The sequence below is a fragment of the Ranitomeya imitator genome, chromosome 6, assembly GCF_032444005.1.
Source record: "Ranitomeya imitator isolate aRanImi1 chromosome 6, aRanImi1.pri, whole genome shotgun sequence".
NCBI lineage: Eukaryota > Metazoa > Chordata > Amphibia > Anura > Dendrobatidae > Ranitomeya > Ranitomeya imitator.
In genome coordinates, this window is record NC_091287.1 from 305,868,976 (window position 1) to 305,891,449 (window position 22,474).

The 22,474-nt window shown below is 41.5% G+C and overlaps 1 protein-coding gene across 1 annotated transcript in view; it reads left to right on the forward strand.

Moving 5' to 3' along the window:
• RPP40 (ribonuclease P/MRP subunit p40) overlaps positions 1 to 22,474 on the forward strand; it is a 77,665-nt gene that overhangs the window by 29,734 nt on the left and 25,457 nt on the right. The window contains exons 3-5 of the mRNA XM_069730714.1: positions 17,301 to 17,369; positions 21,985 to 22,080; positions 22,167 to 22,292. Of these exons, the coding sequence (XP_069586815.1) occupies positions 17,301 to 17,369; positions 21,985 to 22,080; positions 22,167 to 22,292 (291 nt within the window). The remainder of the gene's footprint in view (positions 1 to 17,300; positions 17,370 to 21,984; positions 22,081 to 22,166; positions 22,293 to 22,474) is intronic.

A 22,474-nucleotide genomic window follows, 5' to 3' on the forward strand; every position in this document is an offset into this window, starting at 1 on the left:
AATGGCTTTCTCACAATAAAACATACAAAAACAAAACCAAAATGGATTTTCCTGGGAAATATGTTAAGGAACAGCCTTTACAGGGTAATGACTTGTATATAAGGCAAAGTAAATAACCAAAAACAAAAATGCTCCTCCACACCTTAGGCTATGTTCACACATCGCGTTTTTGATGCGTTTTTCAACTTTAGTATTGCTTTCAACTAAGGCCTCTTTCACACTTCCGTCGTTTGCAATCCGCCGCAATCCGTCGTTTAGGACAAAAAACGGATCCTGCAAATGTGCTCGCAGGATGTGTTTTTTTTGCCCATGAACTTGCATTAGCGATGGATCGCGACGGATTTCTACACATCGCGTCCGTCGTGCGACGGATCTGTCGTGTTTTGGCGGACCGTCGTCACAAAAAAAGTTCAATGTAACGTTTTTTTGTGTGTCGCGTCCGCCATTTTCGACTGCGCATGGGCGGCCGGAAATCCGCCCCTCCTCCCCGGACTGCAGAATGGGCAGCGGGTGCGTCGAAAAACTGCATCCGCTGCCCACGTCGTGCAAAGAATTCATAACGTCCGTCGGTACGTTGGCCCGACGCATTGCGAAAGAGGCCTAAGACAAATGCATTCACTGGGAAATGTAATTTTAACATTTCACAATCTTATCTGGCCATGTGTGTGACACATCAGACACATCCTGTTTCATTTATGGAGGGACTCTGGAAAAAAAGGCAAAAAAGTCACAAAGCCAATTTTAATAAGGCCATCACGCGGCCTTTACTATTCTTAAAGGGCCAGCAGTCGGCCCTCACTATTCTTAGAGAGCCATCAGCCGGCTATGCTTTGCTGTTCCCATTATTAAACAGTGAGTCTCCTATACAGTTATTGCGTGTCCAGCTTGGATACCCAATAATTATAAGGCACAGAGGAAGCACGGAGGACATTGGTTCTCCCTCAGCATCTTCCCAAACTTTGCACTCCTTGTGAGAGTACCCTATGCCTCAGGGCCTGTGTGATGGGAGGGTCAGAGAAAACTCTCCCAGAACTTTGCCAGTGTTCCCCTGCCTCTGCTGGATTGGATTTGTGTCGCTCTCGCCTGTACTCCTTGGTTGTCCAACGAACCGTGACCTCTGCCATCAGCGTTTTCAGATGGGATTTTTTGTAATAATTCCGCAACAAGGGCCTTCTGGTACTGCCCCATTTTATTAGACCTGTCCCCCTCAGGAATAAGAGATAGAAAGTTCTCCTTGTAGCGTGAGTCTAGAAGTGTCACCAACCAGTAATGACTCTCACCCAAAATTTTGAGAACGTGAGTGTCACGGGAAAGGCAGTGTAACATAAACTCAGCCATGCGTGCCAGACTGCTAACAGGCAAGACTTCCGTGTCCTCACCAAAAGGACGACTGACCATGTCGTCCTCCTTCTCCTCCTCCTCTATAGTGCATGAAACTAGCTCCTGTTCTTCCTCCTCTTCCTCCTCCTCCTCTCTATAGTGCATGAAACTAGCTCCTGTTCTTCCTCATTGTCACCCAATCCACGTTAGGATGAGATGAGGCTGGGCTGGGTGTAATCACCCAGTATGGTTCCTTGCTCCATCTCATCGTACTCCGCATTCAATTCATGGTACATATTTTATTAACAGCGGGGGGGCGCACAGGGGGTGGGAGGGGGTTGGGGACAGGGATCTTTATTTTAAACACCCCCCCCCCCAAAAAAAAAAAAAAAAAAAAAGATTTTTCATATCTTCTCTCCAGCGAACGATGCTGGAGAGAAGAAATGAATGGTTGCTTCAGCACCAGATGCAGGGGACAGCGCTTAACTGTAGCGCTGTCTCCTGCACAGCACACGGACTGCACACGGACAACATCCGTGTGCGGTGCGTGTTTTACACGGACCCATTGACTTTAATGGGTCCGTGTAATACGTGCGCTTCCACGAACACTGACATGTCTCTGTGTTTTCCAAACGGACACACGGTCCGTGAAAACACGCTGACGTGCAGAGACACATTGATTTTAATGTTCCACAACTTCTGCTTCTGTATGGTGACAATGACATGAGAACGTTTTATTTTAGACCTAGGGTATAAAGTAGCTTGCATACATACGTTTTTTATGACTTTACGAACTCCCACTTAGGACCGATACTGCATACATAGAAATCTTCATACCCTTAATACCCATCAATATATGAAGAATTTACAGTCTTCATTGTCCCTTATTTTTTCCCTCCTTGTCCAATTTAGCTGCAAAACATTAGAATAAGTGTCCTCGAAGAAGCTGCACCTCCTACACAGAGAACAACTGGGCATAGATGTCTGCAACTCTGACACAAACATTGTTTTCAGCTGTTCTCTCAAAGTGCTGAACATTGCTCTAAGCCAGGGGTGGGGAACCTCAGGCCCCAGGGCCATATACGACCCTCGATGACCTTTTCTCAGGCCGCCGAGCAGATTCTCAGGGACCGCATTCTTGGGCAGGGAGCTTTATTTTGATTAGGACAAGCTCATTAATTTCTTCTTGCTCTGTTGGCACACACATGCAGTGTTCACCACTGAACACTGAAGGGCATGCAATGAAAGATTACGTCCTGAAACCACTGCTAGAGTCAGGGTGTACTTTGTGGGCGGAGTGTGTACAGCCCCCGAAGGATGGTATAAATATCCAAATGGCCCTTGGCAGAAAAAACAAGATTCCCCACCCCTGCTCTAAGCTCATAATTTACCGTATTTTTCGGACTATAAGACGCACCGGACCATAAGACGCACCTAAGTTTTAGAGGTTGAAAATAGGAAAAAAAATATTTTGAAGCAAATAACGGGGTAAAATATTTAATAACATATTTCACCAATGCAAATGTAAACAGAACTCAGTAGCAACATTAACAACCATTACTGATTTAAGTACAGAAACTCCTCAGTTATCAGGGAACCCCAAGAACTCCTCATCACTACTGTCCGTATTTATGAAGCTCGGTTCCTCAGAATCACTAGTATCACTGTCTTCACTCTGTTCATAGAGGATGTCCTCTTCAGAGCCATCTAAGGCATTGCTGATGCCACATTATTTGAAGGACTTCACAATGGTTTCATTCGGACTGCCATGAGGCTTTCACTCACTCACAAACTTGGGTGATTGTGAGCCTCTTCATTCGTCCAGTTGGTGTCAGATCATGGTTTCCAGCAGCCATCCATTTATTCCACTCTTCTCTCATGAAAACTTTAAATGGCTTGTTGATGGAAACATCCAAAGGTTGCAACTGACTGGTAAGCCCCCCAGGAATTACGGCAATATGGGTTTTCTCTACTTTTAAATCTCCTTTTTGTGGCTTCAGTGATATGTGCCCTAAACTGGTCCAGCACTAATAGAGCAGTTTTTTTCAGAAGCCCTCCAGGACGTTTGGACCACACTTTTTCTATCCATATCTTCATGCCATTTTCATCCATCCGTCCCTTGTCGTGAACATGAACAATGACTCCTTTTGGGATTGCCTCTTTTGGCATGGTTTTTCTCTTGAAAATCAGCAGTGGAGGCAATTTGGTGCCATCTGCACAGCAGGACAACGCAACTGTATAATAGGTTTTCTCATATATATATTAAAAAAAAATCAAATTTTCCCCACAAATGTTTTCAGCAAAAAATATTGCATTTTCATAAGGGTAACAGGAGAAATTGCACCATACAATTTGTTGTGCAATTTCTCTTGAGTACGCCAAATACCCCATATGTGGGGGTATACTACTTTTGAGGCACAGTGCAAAGCTCAAAAGGTAAGAGGCGCCATATTGGAGTTCAGATTTTTCTGGAATGGTTTGAGGGTGCCATGTCACATTTTCAGTGCCCCTGAGGTGCCAGAACAACCGAAACCCCTATATGTGAACTGATTTTACAAACTACACCTCAATGAATTCAGCTAGAGGTGCAGTGACCATATTGACACCACGGGTGTGTCTCAGAATTTTGTACCATTGGGCATTAAAGAAAAAATAACTACATTTTTACCACCAACAGTATGTTTTAGCCCCAGATTTTACATTTTCACACAAGAAATGGGTAAAAATGGCACCAAAATTTGTCCCACAATTTCTACTGAACGTGGCAAAACCCCATATGTGGCTGTACAGTACTACTTAGCCATACGGAGAGACTCTGGAGGAATGGAGCACTATTTGCCTCCTGGAACACAGATTTTTCTATTCGCCACGACAGCACCCACTAGAGAGAGGGGATCCGCCCCTAGGAACAGGAAACCTACAGAGAGATAAAAGGGGCGGCCCCCCCTCGCTCCTCAGTTGGTTTCCTGTTCCTAGAAGGGAACCCACAGAGAAGAACTCTATGGCTAAGAAGAGGAAGACCTGCCTGGGCTACCGCCTGTATCGACTCTGCTGAGCGACAGGGGTCCCAGAGCAGGTAGACAGTGTCGGGGGAATGTTCCTGCGGGCTCCCCCCTCATCTGGTGCGGCTGACAGGGAAGCCTGAAGGTACCAACGGTCTCCCTGCTGGGACACCGTTGGGTAAGTGCTAATGAAAGGCACGGCGCAGTGTGGATACCTGTGGTAATGCCCTCCTGAGTGGAGCTGAGCAGCGGTGTGGTATCCCTGGGCGGAATCTTCCCTCCGTTTCCTCCAGAGGTAAGAGGCGACATGGTGGGAAGCAGCGCTGAGAGCGCTTCCGGTTTGCAGAGACGCGGGCGCATGCGCAGTAGCGTCGGCGTCCCATGGAAGGAAGCTTGAACTTCCGGGGTCGCGGTGTCAGAGTACCATTTCCGGGGGAACCGCCATATTGGATTCCCCCATGCGATCCCAGCGTCTGGATGCCGGACTTGTGAGTAAAAAAAAAAAAAAAAAAAAAAAAAACAGGATGGGGATGTATGCAGGAGTGGCTACACTATAAAAGTCAGGATGAGAAGTGCAGTCAGTGTGCATTATGTCATCCCAAGAGGAGGTCCGTGTGCACTCCATGGAAGAGCCACTAGTACCTAGTAGCGAAACCAGGAAAAACAGCAGTGGACACTTTAAGTTAAGTGACTCCACTGATAAATCGGGAAGAAAATCATCCCGTTCCACATCCCAAACTAAGACAACCCCGCAGCCGGTAAAATTAATACGCTGGGTGAGTGTACGCATACTTCACTGAAGTATATATTGATTCCTTTGCTTGTATTATTTTAGGCAAAAAGGACGGGAAAGAGTAAGCACAAACAATGTGCTATATGTACCGAACCCCTGCCTGACTCCTATACTAAGAGTCTATGTCAGGCATGTATAGATAACACCTTACGGCAGGAGGAATCGGTGAAAATGAACGAGATACGGCTCATAATTAGGGAAGAACTTCAGTCGTTAGGAGGCGGTTCTTCCTCGATTAATACCGAGAAAAAGAAAAGAAGAGTATCCTCACCTAGAGCCGACACGTCAGCAGAGAGTGGGGAGGTCGACTCTGAGGTCTCTCAACTGTCTGATTCTTCAGGGGAAGAAGACTTTGTTTGCTTTCCAACTGAAGGCATAAACAACTTGGTTAAATCGGTGAGAAATACGATGGGGGTATCGGAGTCAAAAGAACCCCAAACACCACAGGAAATCATGTTTGCTGGTCTTTCCCAACGGAAAGGCCACGTGTTTCCAATAAACCAGGCCATAAAGGACCTCGTTAAGAAGGAATGGGGTAAAGGTCAAAAAGGTTTTGTACCAATACCCTGTAAAAGGCGCTACCCATTTGATGACGAAGATTTAAGTACATGGACCAAAATACCAAAGGTCGATGCTGCAGTTGCATCTACATCTCGCCGGTTCTCCTTGCCCGTGGAAGATGCAGGTTCCTTAACAGATCCCATGGACCGAAAATCAGATGCGCTCCTTAAAAAATCGTGGGAGGCCTGTGTCACGGCATTCAAACCGGCAATTGCAGCCACATGTACTGGCAGATCAATGTTAGTCTGGCTGGATCAGCTGGAGCAAAATATTAAAAATGGTGTATCCAGGGAGAAGTTACGAGCATCTATCCCTTTGATCAAGGGTGCGGCTGCCTTTATATCGGATGCCTCTATTGACTCCCTACGTCTGGCGGCCAGAACAGCTAATATCTCCAACACGGCTAGGCGGGCTTTATGGCTAAAAAACTGGAAAGGAGATGCCCAATCTAGATCAAAATTATGTGCCATACCCTGTCAGGGTGAGTACCTGTTTGGAACAGTCCTTGACGATATACTCAAGAAGGCAGGTGAAAGGAAAAAAGGATTCCCTAATCCCTTTGTTCCATCTTACAGAAGGGCCTTCAGGAAGCCACCATTCGGAAAGAAGGGAGGCTTCAGAGACAGATGGAACAATAAGGATTTTAAACAAAAAGGAAACCTGTTTAATAAACGTCCATTCAAGCCAGCCGACAAATTCCAGTAATTATATTCCTCCAGTGGGTGGAAGATTAAAACAGTTTAGGCAACAATGGGAAGAGATAACAATAAATACTTGGGCCATTAAATTAATATCTTCAGGCCTCACATTAGACATTATTAGAACTCCACCGGACTCCTTCCTCCTTACCACCTTAAGATCCAGGCCTCAGCAAGAGGCACTTGAAACAGAGGTTAAAACCCTCCTACGCAAACAAGTCCTAGTGGAAGTCCCATCTTCCCAGAGGGGGAGGGGATTTTATTCTCCCTTGTTTCTGATTAATAAGCCGGATGGCTCTTTCAGAACCATAATTGATTTAAGAAAGCTGAACTCCTTTATAAGGCCTAAAACATTCAAAATGGAATCCATTCGTTCAGCCATAAAGAATTTATTTCCAAACTGTTACATGGTAGTATTGGATCTTAAGGATGCTTACTATCATATTCCTATACATCATTTATTCCAGCAGTTCCTTCGGGTAGCAGTCTGTATAGAGGGACAAATTCGTCATCTACAATATAAGGCGATGCCCTTCGGATTATCCATGGCCCCAAGGGTTTTCACAAAATTGCTATTGGAAGTTATGTCTTTCCTAAGAGTAAAAGATACTTTAGTCATTCCATATCTAGATGACCTATTGATTGTGGGTAAAGACCCCCTACAGTGTGAGCAGAGGTTACGGGAAGTAGTGGTTTCCTTACAATCCCTGGGGTGGCTGGTTAATTGGGAAAAATCTAGACTTCAGCCGGTTAAGTGTCAGAAATTCCTAGGGCTCCTTCTAGATTCAGCTGACCAGATTTGTAAGCTGCCTGAGGATAAGAAAATCTCCATAGTTGATAAGGTATCTTTAGCAATAGAAAATCGTAGTATGTCACTCAGACAGAGCATGTCATTACTAGGTTCTCTGACATAGTGTATCCCTGCGGTCCAGTGGGCACAGGCTCATACTAGGCCTCTACAAAAATTTATATTAGAGGAGGACATTAAGAATAGAGGCTGTCTGGATAGAACAGTTTATCTAACAACGGAAGTATTACACTCCCTTAGGTGGTGGTTAAATCAGAAAAACCTTTCAAAAGGGGTTCTCTGGATAATTTCCCCCTCTAGTATAGTGACCACAGATGCTGGTCCTAAAGGCTGGGGGGCACATTTTAAGGATCAGTGGGTTCAGGATCTTTGGTCTAGTTCGGAACTAGATAGTTCTTCAAATGTCAAAGAGTTGAGGGCAATATATTATTCCCTACTTCACTTTCTTCCTCAGCTCAGCGGCTCTCACACAAGAGTGTTCTCCGACAACACCACGGCAGTAGCTTACTTAAACCATCAAGGAGGTACGCGGTCGGACAGACTCAGGCAGCTGGCATCAGACATCATGAAATTAGCCGAAGGTCATCTGCTATCACTATCAGCAGTTCACATCAGGGGCACAGACAACTTTCGTGCCGATTTTCTGAGCCGTCACACCCTTCATCAAGGGGAATGGATGCTAAACAGGAAAATTTTCAAAATGATAACAGCGCAATGGGGTATTCCTCAAATAGACTTGTTTGCCACAAGAGCCAACCGACAGGTCAGGATGTTTGCCTCTCTAAACAGAGAGGACAAGCCGGACATACTCGATGCCCTCCAAGTGCCCTGGACTTTCGACCTGGCATATGCTTTTCCTCCATTGAATCTACTACCTTTGGTAATAAGAAAAATAAGAGAAGAAGGAGCAAGAATTCTATTAATAGCCCCATTCTGGCCCAAAAGGCCATGGTTCTCATGGCTGAGGGCGATGTCAGTGTCGGACCCGTGGATTCTGCCTCAATCCAAGGACCTGCTCTCTCAGGGTCCGTTCCTTCATCCTCAGGCAAAGGGCATGAATTTAACTGCATGGAGTTTGAAAGGCAGTTACTAAATCTCAGGGGGTTTTCTAGTGGGTTAATAGATACTCTGATGAAAAGTAGAAAACCCTCAACTACCAGGATTTATGTCAGAATTTGGAGGAAATTCCTTCAATTCCATACTACACAACTTTCCGCTGATATTCCTATATTTCCAATATTGGAATTTCTACAAAAAGGTCTGGAATTAGGACTCTCTGTAAGCACTCTGAAAGTGCAGGTGTCAGCCTTAGGAGCTCTTTTTAATTTTGATGTAGCAGGTAATAAATGGATATCTCGGTTTATATCTGCCTGTGAGAGATCGAGACCAATTAGCATACCTCGGGTCCCTCAGTGGGATCTATCAATAGTCCTAAATGCATTGACTCAATCACCTTTTGAGCCTCTCCATGCAGCCTCACTAAAAAATATTTCTTTAAAAACGGTATTATTAGTGGCATTAGTTTCTGCCAGAAGAGTAAGTGATCTTCATGCTTTATCTATAGATCCTCCCTTTTTTGTGGTAACATCAGATAGGATACTTTTAAAAACAGATCCTTGTTATCTCCCTAAGGTGGCTTCTACCTTTCATAGATCCCAGGAGATCCAGTTACCTACATTTTATGAGAACCACTCAACTCCAGAAGAAGAAAGACTTCACACCCTAGACGTAAAAAGGACTGTCTTAGCCTATTTAGAGAGAACTAGGGACTGGAGGAAGAGTAGGGCTCTCTTTGTGTCTTTTCAGGGTAAAACCAAGGGTGCCGGAGTCACAAAGAACACATTATCTCGCTGGATCAGAGAGGCAATAATCTTGGCGTATAAGGCTGGAGGGAAAGATCCTCCAATACATGTGGGAGCACACTCTACAAGAGCCTTGTCGACTTCCTGGGCAGAAAGGGCGAATGTGCCAATAGACCTTATATGTAAGGCTGCAACTTGGTCTTCACCGAATACCTTCTATAAGCATTATAGATTAGATCTATCCTCTACTTCTGATCTCACCTTTGGTGTATCGGTCCTTGACTCAGTAAACCCACCCAGTCTATAGTCTCTGCAATTCTCTCTAGTGGGTGCTGTCGTGGCGAATAGAAAATACCGGATTACGTACCGGTAATGCTCTTTTATAGAGCCCACGACAGCACCCGTTCACATCCCTCCCTTTTCTGTATATAGTTGCACATGGTGCTGGTTTGGTGAGGTGTAAATATTAGAAAATATAGTATGAGGTTGTAAATATGTATATATATGGATATACCCGAACCTGTTAACTAAAACCTGGCGGCGGTTCCTCCTATTCTCTGTAAAACAACTGAGGAGCGAGGGGGGGCCGCCCCTTTTATCTCTCTGTAGGTTTCCTGTTCCTAGGGGCGGATCCCCTCTCTCTAGTGGGTGCTGTCGTGGGCTCTATAAAAGAGCATTACCGGTACGTAATCCGGTATTTCCTAGAACAGTTTGTGGACTCCATATACAGAGCCCCTATTGCTAGAAGAGCAGAATCCCCCCTCAAGTGACCCATTTTGGAAACTATACCCCTTGGGGAATTTATCTACAGGTGTAGTGACGATTTTGACTCCATGGGTGTTTTCCATAAACAAGCAGCAATGAATGTTGCTGAGTGAAAATTGCAAACTGCCGTTATAGTGACCAGTACGCTGTAGTAACCAGTATGTTGCAGTTACCAGTACGTTATGCCCAGCCCATGCTTCTGGAGGCATGCACCCTTAAGTTAGGTGGGTTCTCATTGCTTTCAAAAATGCCAAACGTGGACACAATATGTGGTTTAGGTACACTGTGGGGCTCTTAAGGGAGGGGGGCATTTAGATTTGAGAGCGAAGAATTTGCTGAATTTCTTTTGGCGGGTGAGGAGCCATTTTGCTTTTTCCAGAGCCTTTGTACTAACAGTAATGTGGAAGCCACCCATATTTCTGTTAACAGATGGCAGACCTGGGTGGAGACTTGCTTTTTTTGTGGATTGAGTTTAAGCTTTATTGGGAATATTTTACATAACATTTTGGATCAACAGTTATCCGGCGCTCTAGACTGACCACTTACTTTGGGGGTTTATATTTAAATCTCTGAGTGACGTGATTCAGATGAAACCCCCTGAGGGATCCATTCACTATAATGAGGCAGCAGAGTTACTCTGGACTCCGTCTGGCCTCTGTTCAGCGGTGTCCTTCTTTTCAGAATTGCACAAAACTGTGACCCACTGCACGTTTTATGCAGTCATAAAAAGATGGACACCGCCAGATCACAGGTTTGATGGCGTGCACCGTGCCTCAGTCTGTCTCATTATAGGGAATCTTCCACCAGAGGTTCCATCTGAATTATGTATTTCAGAGATTTACACGGAAACACCGGTGTAATCGCTCAGTGCAGAGCTCAGGATAAATGTGCGCTGAGCCTTACTGCGATCTTTGGGAGGCAGAATGAAAAAATCAACAGCAGGTGAAGAATTGGTTTTACTTATTTTTTACACCGCTCCTCATGTGGTATAAGTGATTAGGCGACTTTATTCTTCGGGTCGGTGCGATACCAGATTCATATCGGGTTTTTATGTTTGGCTGCTGTCACACATTAAAAGATGCTTTTTATTGAAAAAAATAGTTTTTGCATCACCATATTTTGAGAGCAATAATTTGTCCATGTTTTGGTCCACAGAGTCATGTGAGGGTTTGTTTTTTGCGGGATGAGTTGACTTTTTTTATTGGTACCAATTGTCACGGATCCCTTCTCCGTGGTGTCACTTATTCGTCACGTGCCTGCTATCACACGTGACTTGGGGTTGTGCCTGCAAGGGTTAATCTATCTCCCCACTCTCAGTCCAGCATTCAACCTCTGTCCTATGCTGTAATGGGAGCATAAATCACACACCGACCCAGGCCACACACCTGCTCATACACTCTGCCACCACTCACCGAATACACGGGCGATGAGTCCCGGAACTAATAATACTAATAATGTCTATCCCTCATAAGGCTCACACACCTTAGGCTATGGATTCTTTCAGAACATTCAAGGTTCAACTTGTTAAAGTTTTATACTTTAATAACCAAAGGTTCAATGCTTACAATAAAAGGTATAAAAATATGATAAAAAGACATACAACTTATGCAAAACCGTATAAAAGAAAGAGGAGAACTTACAGAAATTATCTAACTGGTAGTTGCTTCTGCTACCTGAGGGTAGGACAAATGGAGATTGGATTACACCAGCTTCTCAGGCTGCCCCCATCATGTGAACACAATTCTCTGTCTGCAGCCTAAATTTATAACTTTGCACAACATGATTGTACAACATATTTAAAAAGCATGAACAACACGCTAAAACAGAATAAAATCAAAATGATGGAAAAATATAAATGAGGGGGATAGGTGTGTAGACCGGCCAGTAAGGAATCATTATACAACGGTTATAAATAAAATAATTAAATAAGTAAATAATTATAGGAACTCATGATGGTAACAATAATAAATATAAATTGTACTGGATTAACATATAATGCCTAATAAGTATATAGGTAAAATTAATATAAGAATATATAACTGATGGACACTAGTGTGTATATGTGTATATGTATGTATATATATATATATATATATATATATATATATATATATATATATATATATATATATATATATATATATATATATATATATATATATATATATATATATATATAATCTCCATGCATAGTGCAATATATTAAAGAAGTAATAAGACTACTACAGTATATAATAAAAATAATGTTCACCAGACAAATTCATATTTATAAAATGCACGGTGCAATCAATAATAATGGTTGCCAAAAGATATTAGTAACTGCATCACTAAATGGCAATAAATATGATTGGTATCAAATTCATGCGAGTCAGATAGAACAATGCAAAATGCAGTTAATGGTGTCCATAATATATCACAGAGTAAACAGTGAAGCAGATGAAAAGAATTTTGCATTGTTCCATCTGACTCGCATGAATTTGATACCAATCATATTTATTGCCATTTAGTGATGCAGTTACTAATATCTTTTGGCAACCATTACTATTGATTGCACTGTGCAATTTGTAAATATGAATTTGTTTGGTTAACATTATTTTTATTATATAGTAGTATTATTACTTCTTTAATATATTGCACTATGCATGGAGAATATATATATATATATATATATATATATATATATATATATATATATATATATATATATATATATATATATATATATATATATATATATATATAATATTAGTGTCCATCAGTTTTATATATTCTTATATTAATTTTACCTATATACTTATTAGGCATTATATGTTAATCCAGTACAATTTATATTTATTATTGTTACCATCATGAGTTCCTATAATTATTTACTTATTTACTTATTTTATTTATAACCGTTGTATAATGATTCCTTACTGGCTGGTCCACACACCTATCCCCCTCATTTATATTTTTCCATCATTTTGATTTTATTCTGTTTTAGCATGTTGTTCATGCTTTTTAAATATGTACAATCATGTTGTGTAATGTTTCAGTAAATAAAATTTATATGTTATATGGTTTTTGGATACTTTTGGGTTTGTGTTTTTTAGTATCCTATTTCTTTACTTAGTGTCACTATTGGTATTTCTTTTCTATGTAGGTTTAATTAATACATTTATAACTTTGGTCTGGAGGTCAGGTTTCTAGACCGGCCCCTCAGGTTAATATCATAATTGCTGGCTTTCTGATTGGCCACGGCCGCGCTACTAATGAATATATTATTTTTCTCTTGAGACCCTTGTGAAAAGGTTCTCAGGAATAGATACCCTCAGGCCGCAATTAACATCTCCCCTCCAAGACCTAGGAGGTGCCAAATGTTACCTTTCTTCTTGGCCCTAGCTAGACCTCCTGGTGAGATATGGAGACACAATTTCTACTAGTCCCAAAGAAGTACCTATTAACACCTATGTGCGACTTGCCTTCAGGACAGATGTTACATTATCACTAGTCACACATATAATCCCAGACATATGTCACTATATACAGTGGGGCAAAAAAGTATTTAGTCAGTCAGCAATAGTGCAAGTTCCACCACTTAAAAAGATGAGAGGCGTCTGTAATTTACATCATAGGTAGACCTCAACTATGGGAGACAAACTGAGAAAAAAAAATCCAGAAAATCACATTGTCTGTTTTTTTAACATTTTATTTGCATATTATGGTGGAAAATAAGTATTTGGTCAGAAACAAAATTTCATCTCAATACTTTGTAACATATCCTTTGTTGGCAATGACAGAGGTCAAACGTTTTCTGTAAGTCTTCACAAGGTTGCCACACACTGTTGTTGGTATGTTGGCCCATTCCTCCATGCAGATCTCCTCTAGAGCAGTGATGTTTTTGGCTTTTCGCTTGGCAACACGGACTTTCAACTCCCTCCAAAGGTTTTCTATAGGGTTGAGATCTGGAGACTGGTTAGGCCACTCCAGGACCTTGAAATGCTTCTTACAAAGCCACTCCTTCGTTGCCCTGGCGGTGTGCTTTGGATCATTGTCATGTTGAAAGACCCAGCCACGTTTCATCTTCAATGCCCTTGCTGATGGAAGGAGGTTTGCACTCAAAATCTCACGATACATGGCCCCATTCATTCTTTCATGTACCCGGATCAGTCGTCCTGGCCCCTTTGCAGAGAAACAGCCCCAAAGCATGATGTTTCCACCACCATGCTTTACAGTAGGTATGGTGTTTGATAGATGCAACTCAGTATTCTTTTTCCTCCAAACACGACAAGTTGTGTTTCTACCAAACAGTTCCAGTTTGGTTTCATCAGACCATAGGACATCTTCTCAAAACTCCTCTGGATCATCCAAATGCTCTCTAGCAAACTTCAGACGGGCCCGGACATGTACTGGCTTAAGCAGAGGGACACGTCTGGCACTGCAGGATCTGAGTCCATGGTGGCGTAGTGTGTTACTTATGGTAGGCCTTGTTACATTGGTCCCAGCTCTCTGCAGTTCATTCACTAGGTCCCCCCGCGTGGTTCTGGGATTTTTGCTCACCGTTCTTGTGATCATTCTGACCCCACGGGGTGGGATTTTGCGTGGAGCACCAGATCGAGGGAGATTATCAGTGGTCTTGTATGTCTTCCATTTTCTAATTATTGCTCCCACTGTTGATTTCTTCACTCCAAGCTGGTTGGCTATTGCAGATTCAGTCTTCCCAGCCTGGTGCAGGGCTACAATTTTGTTTCTGGTGTCCTTTGACAGCTCTTTGGTCTTCACCATAGTGGAGTTTGGAGTCAGACTGTTTGAGGGTGTGCACAGGTGTCTTTTTATACTGATAACAAGTTTAAACAGGTGCCATTACTACAGGTAATGAGTGGAGGAAAGAGGAGACTCTTAAATAAGAAGTTACAGGTCTGTGAGAGCCTGAAATCTTGATTGTTTGTTTCTGATCAAATACTTATTTTCCACCATAATATGCAAATAAAATGTTAGAAAAACAGACAATGTGATTTTTCTGGATTTTTTTTTCTCAGTTTGTCTCCCATAGTTGAGGTCTACCTATGATGTAAATTACAGACGCCTCTCATCTTTTTAAGTGGTGGAACTTGCACTATTGCTGACTGACTAAATACTTTTTTGCCCCACTGTAATATATATATATATATATACACACACACATATTTCACCACACCTCGCTCCTTATGAACGTGCATGGGGTTGACTTATAGGTCAGCTCCCGAGCACGTATCTGGTTCCGCCCCATCTTGGTGAGAAAGGCCATCAGCATTGCCATGATCAACTCCCTTCTTGTGCTGAATTGTGAAATCATGTTGCTGAAGTATCAAACTCCATCTAAGCAATTTCCCATTGTCCCCAATTACTCTGTTGAGCAAACTCAATGGGTTATGATCTGTGATCACGGTGAAGTTTCGCCCATAGAGGTATGGTTGCAGCTTCTGCAGAGCCCACACAATTACCAAACATTCTTTTTCAATGGAGACATAAGCCACTTCTCTGGGCAGGAGTTTCCTGCTTAGGTACAGACCTCTACTTAGTTCCATGATGGTGAGGTACGATGCTTTAGCTAGCTGCTCTAACAGCTCATCTATCCTCGGCAGGGGGTAGACCTCACATGTAGTCAGTACATTTAATTTCCTGTAGTCTACCATTTTTGGGCACAGAACGTTTTGCTATTCCGACTTTTGGGAGGCACAATGAACAAAAACCAGAGGGTTTATGCCGCTCCGTGTGTGGTAAAATTGATAAGACAGTTTCATTCTTTGGGTCAGTACGATTGCAGCGATCCCATATACATATATATATTTTATGTTTTGGCGCTTTTACACAATAAAAACTATTTTCTAGACAAAACACCGTAAAGACCCGAGTATAAGCCAACCCGAGTATAAGCCGACCCGAGTATAAGCCGGAACCCCTAATTTTGCCACGAAAAAACTGGGAAAACTTAATGACTCGAGTATAAGCCTAGGGTGGAAAGTGCAGCAGATACCGGTAAATGTCAAAAATAAAAATGGGTACCAATAAAAGTAAAATTAATTGAGACATCAGTAGGTTAAGTGTTTTTGAATATCCATATTGAATCAGGAGCACCATATAATGCTCCATACAGTTCATGATGGGCCCCATATAATGCTCCATACAAAATACGCCCCATATAATGCTCCATACAATTTATGATGGGCCCCATATAATGCTGCACAAATGTTGATTATGGCCCCATAAGATGCTCCATACAGACATTTGCCCCATATAATGCTGCACAAATGTTGATTATGGCCCCATAAGATGCTCCATAGAGATATTTGCCCCATATAATGCTGCACATGGCCCCATAAGATGCTCCATAGAGATATTTGCCCCCATATAATGCTGCACATGGCCCTATAAGATGCTCCATAGAGATATTTGCCCCCATATAATGCTGCACATGGCCCCATAAGATGCTCCATAGAGATATTTGCCCCATAGACGCGGCGATGCCAAATATGTATACTTTTATTGTTTATATTTTTTCATTCAAATATTTGTTTATAGATATATCTTTTAATTTTTGTTTTTAAATAATAAAAATATTTTTAAAAAACTTTTTTTACTTATTCCCACAGTTTTTTTCAGTCTAATCGCTTCTGCAGCATGGGGATGACTGTGCATCAGCAAGTTTCCTAGCTCTGGTGACCCAACGATGTCGGGTCACCATGGCAAATATTGGGACCCCACGTCACACCGCAGGGTCTCAAAGCCAAAGGCAGAGGGGCTGTCAGCATGTTGCAATCTCATTTGATCAAAGCATTGTGGGGGTAAAAGTGCCGGGAACGGTGCGTGACCACTCCTGGCACTTAGTGAAGGGTGTCAGAATCAGCTGACATCCAGCGGCGATCGATTGCACACCACCTGTGTGCGCGGGTGATCGCGCCGACGTAATAATCCATCCCTTGTTAGATAGACCCAGGTCACATGGACGGATTATTGCTCATGATGTCGGAAAGGTGTTAAGGAAAATGAATATTTACCACTCCCCATGCCCATAGTTCTGGGTGTGGGGAGCAGTGAATATTCCGGCAGCTGACGTCGGCGTGTGGGGGCGCATGGCTTTGACATTATGCACTGTGCCGCTTACACGCTGAAGTCAGTTGCAGGCAGCAGAAGAAGACGCCGAAGTGCGAGTGAGTGCAGGGGAAGGTATATAGAATTGTTTTCTTTTATGTGTGTGGCGTGATGATGGCCAAATATATCAAGATGGGGGACATTGCGCCTATGAGTGTCAGCAGCAGAACACACTCCCTCCCCCATTAACAGTGCGTAATATAAGATTATATGAATGGGGTACACATTAATGAGTGTTGTACTAGATTTCACACATCATTGTCCAAGTATGGATGGCGATTCACAGACTAGCCACTGGTCTCTAACTCAAACTTCACAGCATCATATATGCACTTGAGGATTTTGAGTTTGGGTCAGGAGTCACAAGAATGGGTAAATGAGTGCCAACAGCTTTTGATAACTTTTCATTGCTTTTATACATGTATCTTTTTTTTTTTCTAGGCTTGTTTTATGCACTTTCATATAACACAAGAATTGATCAAGATAATGTTGCTGCAGTTCTGCCAACAGGTATCTATTTGTTTCCTACAAAGTTTAGAACTTAATTGTGGATATAATAAGTGAATATGAAAATTCTAGTTGTCTCCTTTTGTACACCAAGAAAACCGACCAAATATTCCATGAGTCACTCCAATTTAAGGAATAAGTATTTTTAATGATTAAGATTACAGTGGATGGACAAAACAGAGAGCGCACATCCTCACAGGGGAAGGCTTTTGCCGAAACGTGTGTCCGGTTCATCATACTAGGAATTTGCTACTTATACAGTATGTACTGTTTTTTGAAATAATGATGTATTTCTGATGTGTTTGACAGCGTTGACTAAAATATATGGTTGATGCATGGATAAAAATTGGACAATAGAAGCATGCACACTGTATAATTAATTTTGCCTATATCTATACACTCATTGTTATATATGTGCATAATCCATTATATAACCCACGGCTTTCCATACTCCATATTTCAGTGTTTCGCGTGTAAGTGGTATGCCAACTATCGATCATATGCCTGCATTCAACTACACACCCCCCTACAAAAAATATGATGTTTTTATAATTGCATCTACATTTGGGTAGGCATCTTCTTTCTGTTTGTACATCCACTGTATGCCATCGTGATCTCTAATAAAGTGTTTATTCCTTAAATTAGAATGATTCATTGACAATTTGGTCAGTTTTCTTTTCTTTACAGGTTTTGTGCATTTTTTGCAGCGTTGTCTGATTGGCACTGTTGTCCGTTAATATGTATGCCTAAGACATAGCTAGATCTAGAAATATTTGGACAATAATCGAATTTTAATGATGTTCATTTTTAATACTTTGCCTGCAAAAGATTCTCTACAATGACTGCCTGGCTTCTTGAGATGGTTTTTTTTTTGGCAAAGTCTAATCTGGCCTTTCTATTTTTAAGGCTGATTAGTGGTTTGCACATTGTGGTGAACCTTCTGCATTTACTCACATTAAGTCTTCTTTTTATTCCAATAAATACATTTCTTTATCTAAATAAAAAAAAAACAATAAAAGTACGACCGTAACGACCCGACCTATAAAACTGTCCCACTAGTTAAACCCTTCAGTGAACACCGTAAAAAAAAAAAAGAGGAAAAAAACAACGATTTATTATCATACTGCCAAATAAAAAGTGGAATAACACGCGATTAAAAAGACGGATTTAAATAACCATGGTCCCACAAAAAATGAACCGCCATACAGCATCATTAACGAAAAAATAAAAGTTATAGTCCTCAGAATAAAGTGATGCAAAAATAATTATTTTTATATAATAGTTTTTATCGTATAAAAGCGCCAAAACATAAAAAAAAGATATGAGGTATCGCTATAATCGTACTGACCCGAAGAATAAAACCGCTTTATCAATTTTACCAAACGTGGAACGGTATAAGCGCCCCCCCAAAAGAAATTCATGAATAGCTGTTTTTTGTTCATTCTACCTCACAAAAATCAGAATAAAAAGCGATCAAAAAATGTCACAGGCCCGAAAATGGTACCAATAAAAACGTCAACTCGTCCCGCAAAAAAACAAGACCTCACATGACTGTGGACCAAAATATGGAAAAATTATAGCTCTAAAAATGTGGAGACACAAAAACTATTTTTTGTAATAAAAAGGGTCCTTAAGTGTGTGACAGCTGCCAATCATAAAAATCTGCTAAAAAACCCGCTATAACAGTAAATCAAACCGCCCTTCATCACCCCCTTAGTTAAGGAAAAATAATAAAATTTAAAAAAATGTATTTATTTCCATTTTCCCGTTAGGGTTGGGGCTAAAGTTAGGGTTTGGGCTAAAGTTGGGGTTGGGGCTAAAGTTAGGGTTTGGATTACATTTACGGTTGGGAATAGGGTTAGAGGTGTGGTTAGGGTTATATTTGGGATTAGGGTTAAGGGTGTGTTTGGGTTAGGGTTCCAGTTAGAATTGGGGGGTTTCCACTGGTTAGGCACATCAGGGGCTCTCCAAACGCAACATGGCGTCCGATCTCAATTCCAGGCAATTCTGCGTTGAAAAAGTAAAACAGTGCTCGTTCCCTCCCGTGCGCCCAACATATGGGGTATCAGCGTACTCGGGACAAATTGGACAACAACTTTTCGGGTCCAATTTCTCCTGTCATCCTTGGGAAAATACAAAACCGGGGGCTAAAAAAATTTTTGTGGGAAAAAAAAAAAAAAAGATTTTTTATTTTCATGGCTCTGTGTTATAAACTGTAGTGAAACACTTGGGGGTTCTCACAACACATCTAGATAAATTCCTTGGGGGGTTTCTACTGTTTAGGTACATCAGGGGCTCTGCAAATGCAATGTGACACCTGCAGACCAATCCATCTAAGTCTACATTCTAAACGGCGCGCCTTCCCTTCCGAGCTCTGCCATTCACCCAAACGGTGGTTTCCCTCCCCCACATATTGGGTATCAGCTTACTCAGGACAAATTGGACAACAAATTTTGGGGTCCAATTTCTCCAGTTACCCTTGGGAAAATACAAAACTGGGGTCTAAAAAAATAATTTTTGTGGAAAATTTTTTTTTTTTCACGGCTCTGCGTTATAAACTGTAGTGAAACACTTGGAGGTTCAAAGTTCTCACAACACATCTAGATAAGTTCCTTAGGGGGACTTCTTTCCAAAATGGTGTCACTTTTGGGCGGTTTCAATGTTTAGGCACATCAGGGGCTCTCCAAACGCGACATGGTGTCCTATCTCAATTCCATTCAATTTTGCATTGAAAAGTCAAACTGCGCTCCTTCCCTTCCGAGCTCTGCCATGTGCCAAAACAGTGGTTTACCCCCACATATGGGGTATCGGCGTACTCAGAACAAATTGAACAACAACTTTTGGGGTCCAATTTCTCCTGTTACCCTTGATAAAAATAAAACAAATTGGAGCTGAAGTAAATTTTTTGTGAAAAAAAGTTAAATGTTCATTTTTTTTTTTTTTTTAAACATTCCAAAAATTCCTGGGAAATATCTGAAGGGTTAATAAACTTCTTGAATGTGGTTTTGAGCACCTTGAGATGTGCAGTTTTTAGAATGGTGTCACACTTGTGTATTTTCTATCATATAGACACCTCAAAGTGACTTCAAATGTGATGTGGTCCCTTAAAAAAAAAAAAAAAAAAAAGTGTTGTAAAAATGAGAAATTGCTGGTCAACCCTTATAACTCCCTAACAAAAAAAAAATTTGTTTCCAAAATTGTGCTGATGTAAAGTAGACATGTGGGAAATGTTACTTATTAAGTGTTTTGTGTGACATATCTCTGTGATTTAAGGGCATAAAAATTCATAGTTGGAAAATTGCGAAATGTTCGCCAAATTTCCGTTTTTTTTTTCACAAATAAACGCAGGTAATATCAAATAAATTTTAACACTTTCATGAAGTACAATATGTCACGAGAAAACAATGTCAGAATCATCAGGATCCGTTGAAGCGTTCCAGAGTTATAACCTCATAAAGGGACAGTGGTCAGAATTGTAAAAATGGGCCTGGTCACGAACGTGCAAACCACCCTTGGGGGTAAAGGGGTTAAGCCAATATTGATTATAAAACTGTGTCTTAAATATGTTTTAGTAAATGGCTAAATTGCTTAAACCTGTGTCACTGTCCAAATATTTCTAGATGTAACTATATTTTCCTTTTATACATACTGATCTTTACTGTTCACATTTTTTGGTATTATATATATTACGGTATATTATGGGCATAAAGTCGCTGTTCTGATGATTTTAGGACGTACCTTTACTGTAGAAATCCGCTGCCTGGGTATTGTACACCAATAAGTTTTCATGCAACAAGCTGTGTATCGGGCCTGTGGGTAGGGTCGGACTGTGGGTAGGGTCGGACTGTGGGTAGGGTCGGACTGTGGGTAGGGTCGGACTGTGGGTAGGGTCGGACTGTGGGTAGGGTCGGACTGTGGGTAGGGTCGGACTGTGGGTAGGGTCTTTTTCTGCCACGGCTCCCCAGCTGCCTCTGCTGTAAGGATATAAATGCTGTTTAAAATTCCGTGTCTGCTACGTCCCAGTTGTGGACAGCGCTTGCACAGATCGATCTGGTGAAGAGGTGAAAAATTATATATACGGTATGTGAGCATGTGAATGAAATGTGAGATTCCCTGTTCTCTTGCATTAGATTTTTATTGTCAGTAGATATGGGCACTCAATGTCTGCCTTTTAGAGAGGTTTTTTCCAATATGCAAAAAGTTCTGTCCCAAAGTGAATTGTGCAGTAAAAAAAAAAAACTTTAGTCACCCACCCCGGGTACAGTGCCATGCCTGCATCGACAGTGACAAAATGTTAATCTCGGGGAGGGTGAGTAAAGTGTTTTGGGTTTTTTGTTTTGCTACAAACTCCATCTGGGACATTACTTTTCTGAACCTGGAAAACGCCTTTAACCTTCCTCAAATTGTCAGCATTTGAACATGAAGGAAATTGAAACCAGACATAGGTGGTCGGCATATACTGTTCATTGTAATCTGTTTCTATATGTTCCACATTGCAATGTTCTTGTGCCCATTCATGATACAGCACATGATACTGAATAATAATTATAGAGATTTGTACATCTCAAACTGCATTGTGCACGATCTGCATATTCACAGTGATGTGTTTTTTCTTTAGGAAAGCTGATTATCTCTGTAAATAAAGACACCTACGAAGAGTTGGGTCTGCAGGGCAAGCCCTCTCTATATTCGGGGAAACATGCCATGCGGTATAGTAAGTTTCGGGAGTGTGCTTATTGTATGTTACTGGACCTGGAATTCATTCTGCTTCACTAGTGACCCTTTCCCTTCATTTTACAGTTATTACAATTGATCTCACAGACAGTGCCATGTCACCAGATGGTAAAAAGTTCCAGCGTGTGAGGTGGGCCTTGACTGAGAAAAAACCTCTGAGTTTTGATTTCTTGGTTGCTTGGGATAATTCAGGTAGGCCACCTGTCTAACACAATAACGACTGGTATTTGTATGTGGCGCCATTTGACTTTTCGTTGGCATACCCTTTCGAAATGATATTGGAGCATCCCTTGTCCCAACTTAGGTGGACAGTTAAAACATCACCACTTATTCATTTTCAATGCAACATGTTGGAAAGGATCATGTCATGTTGA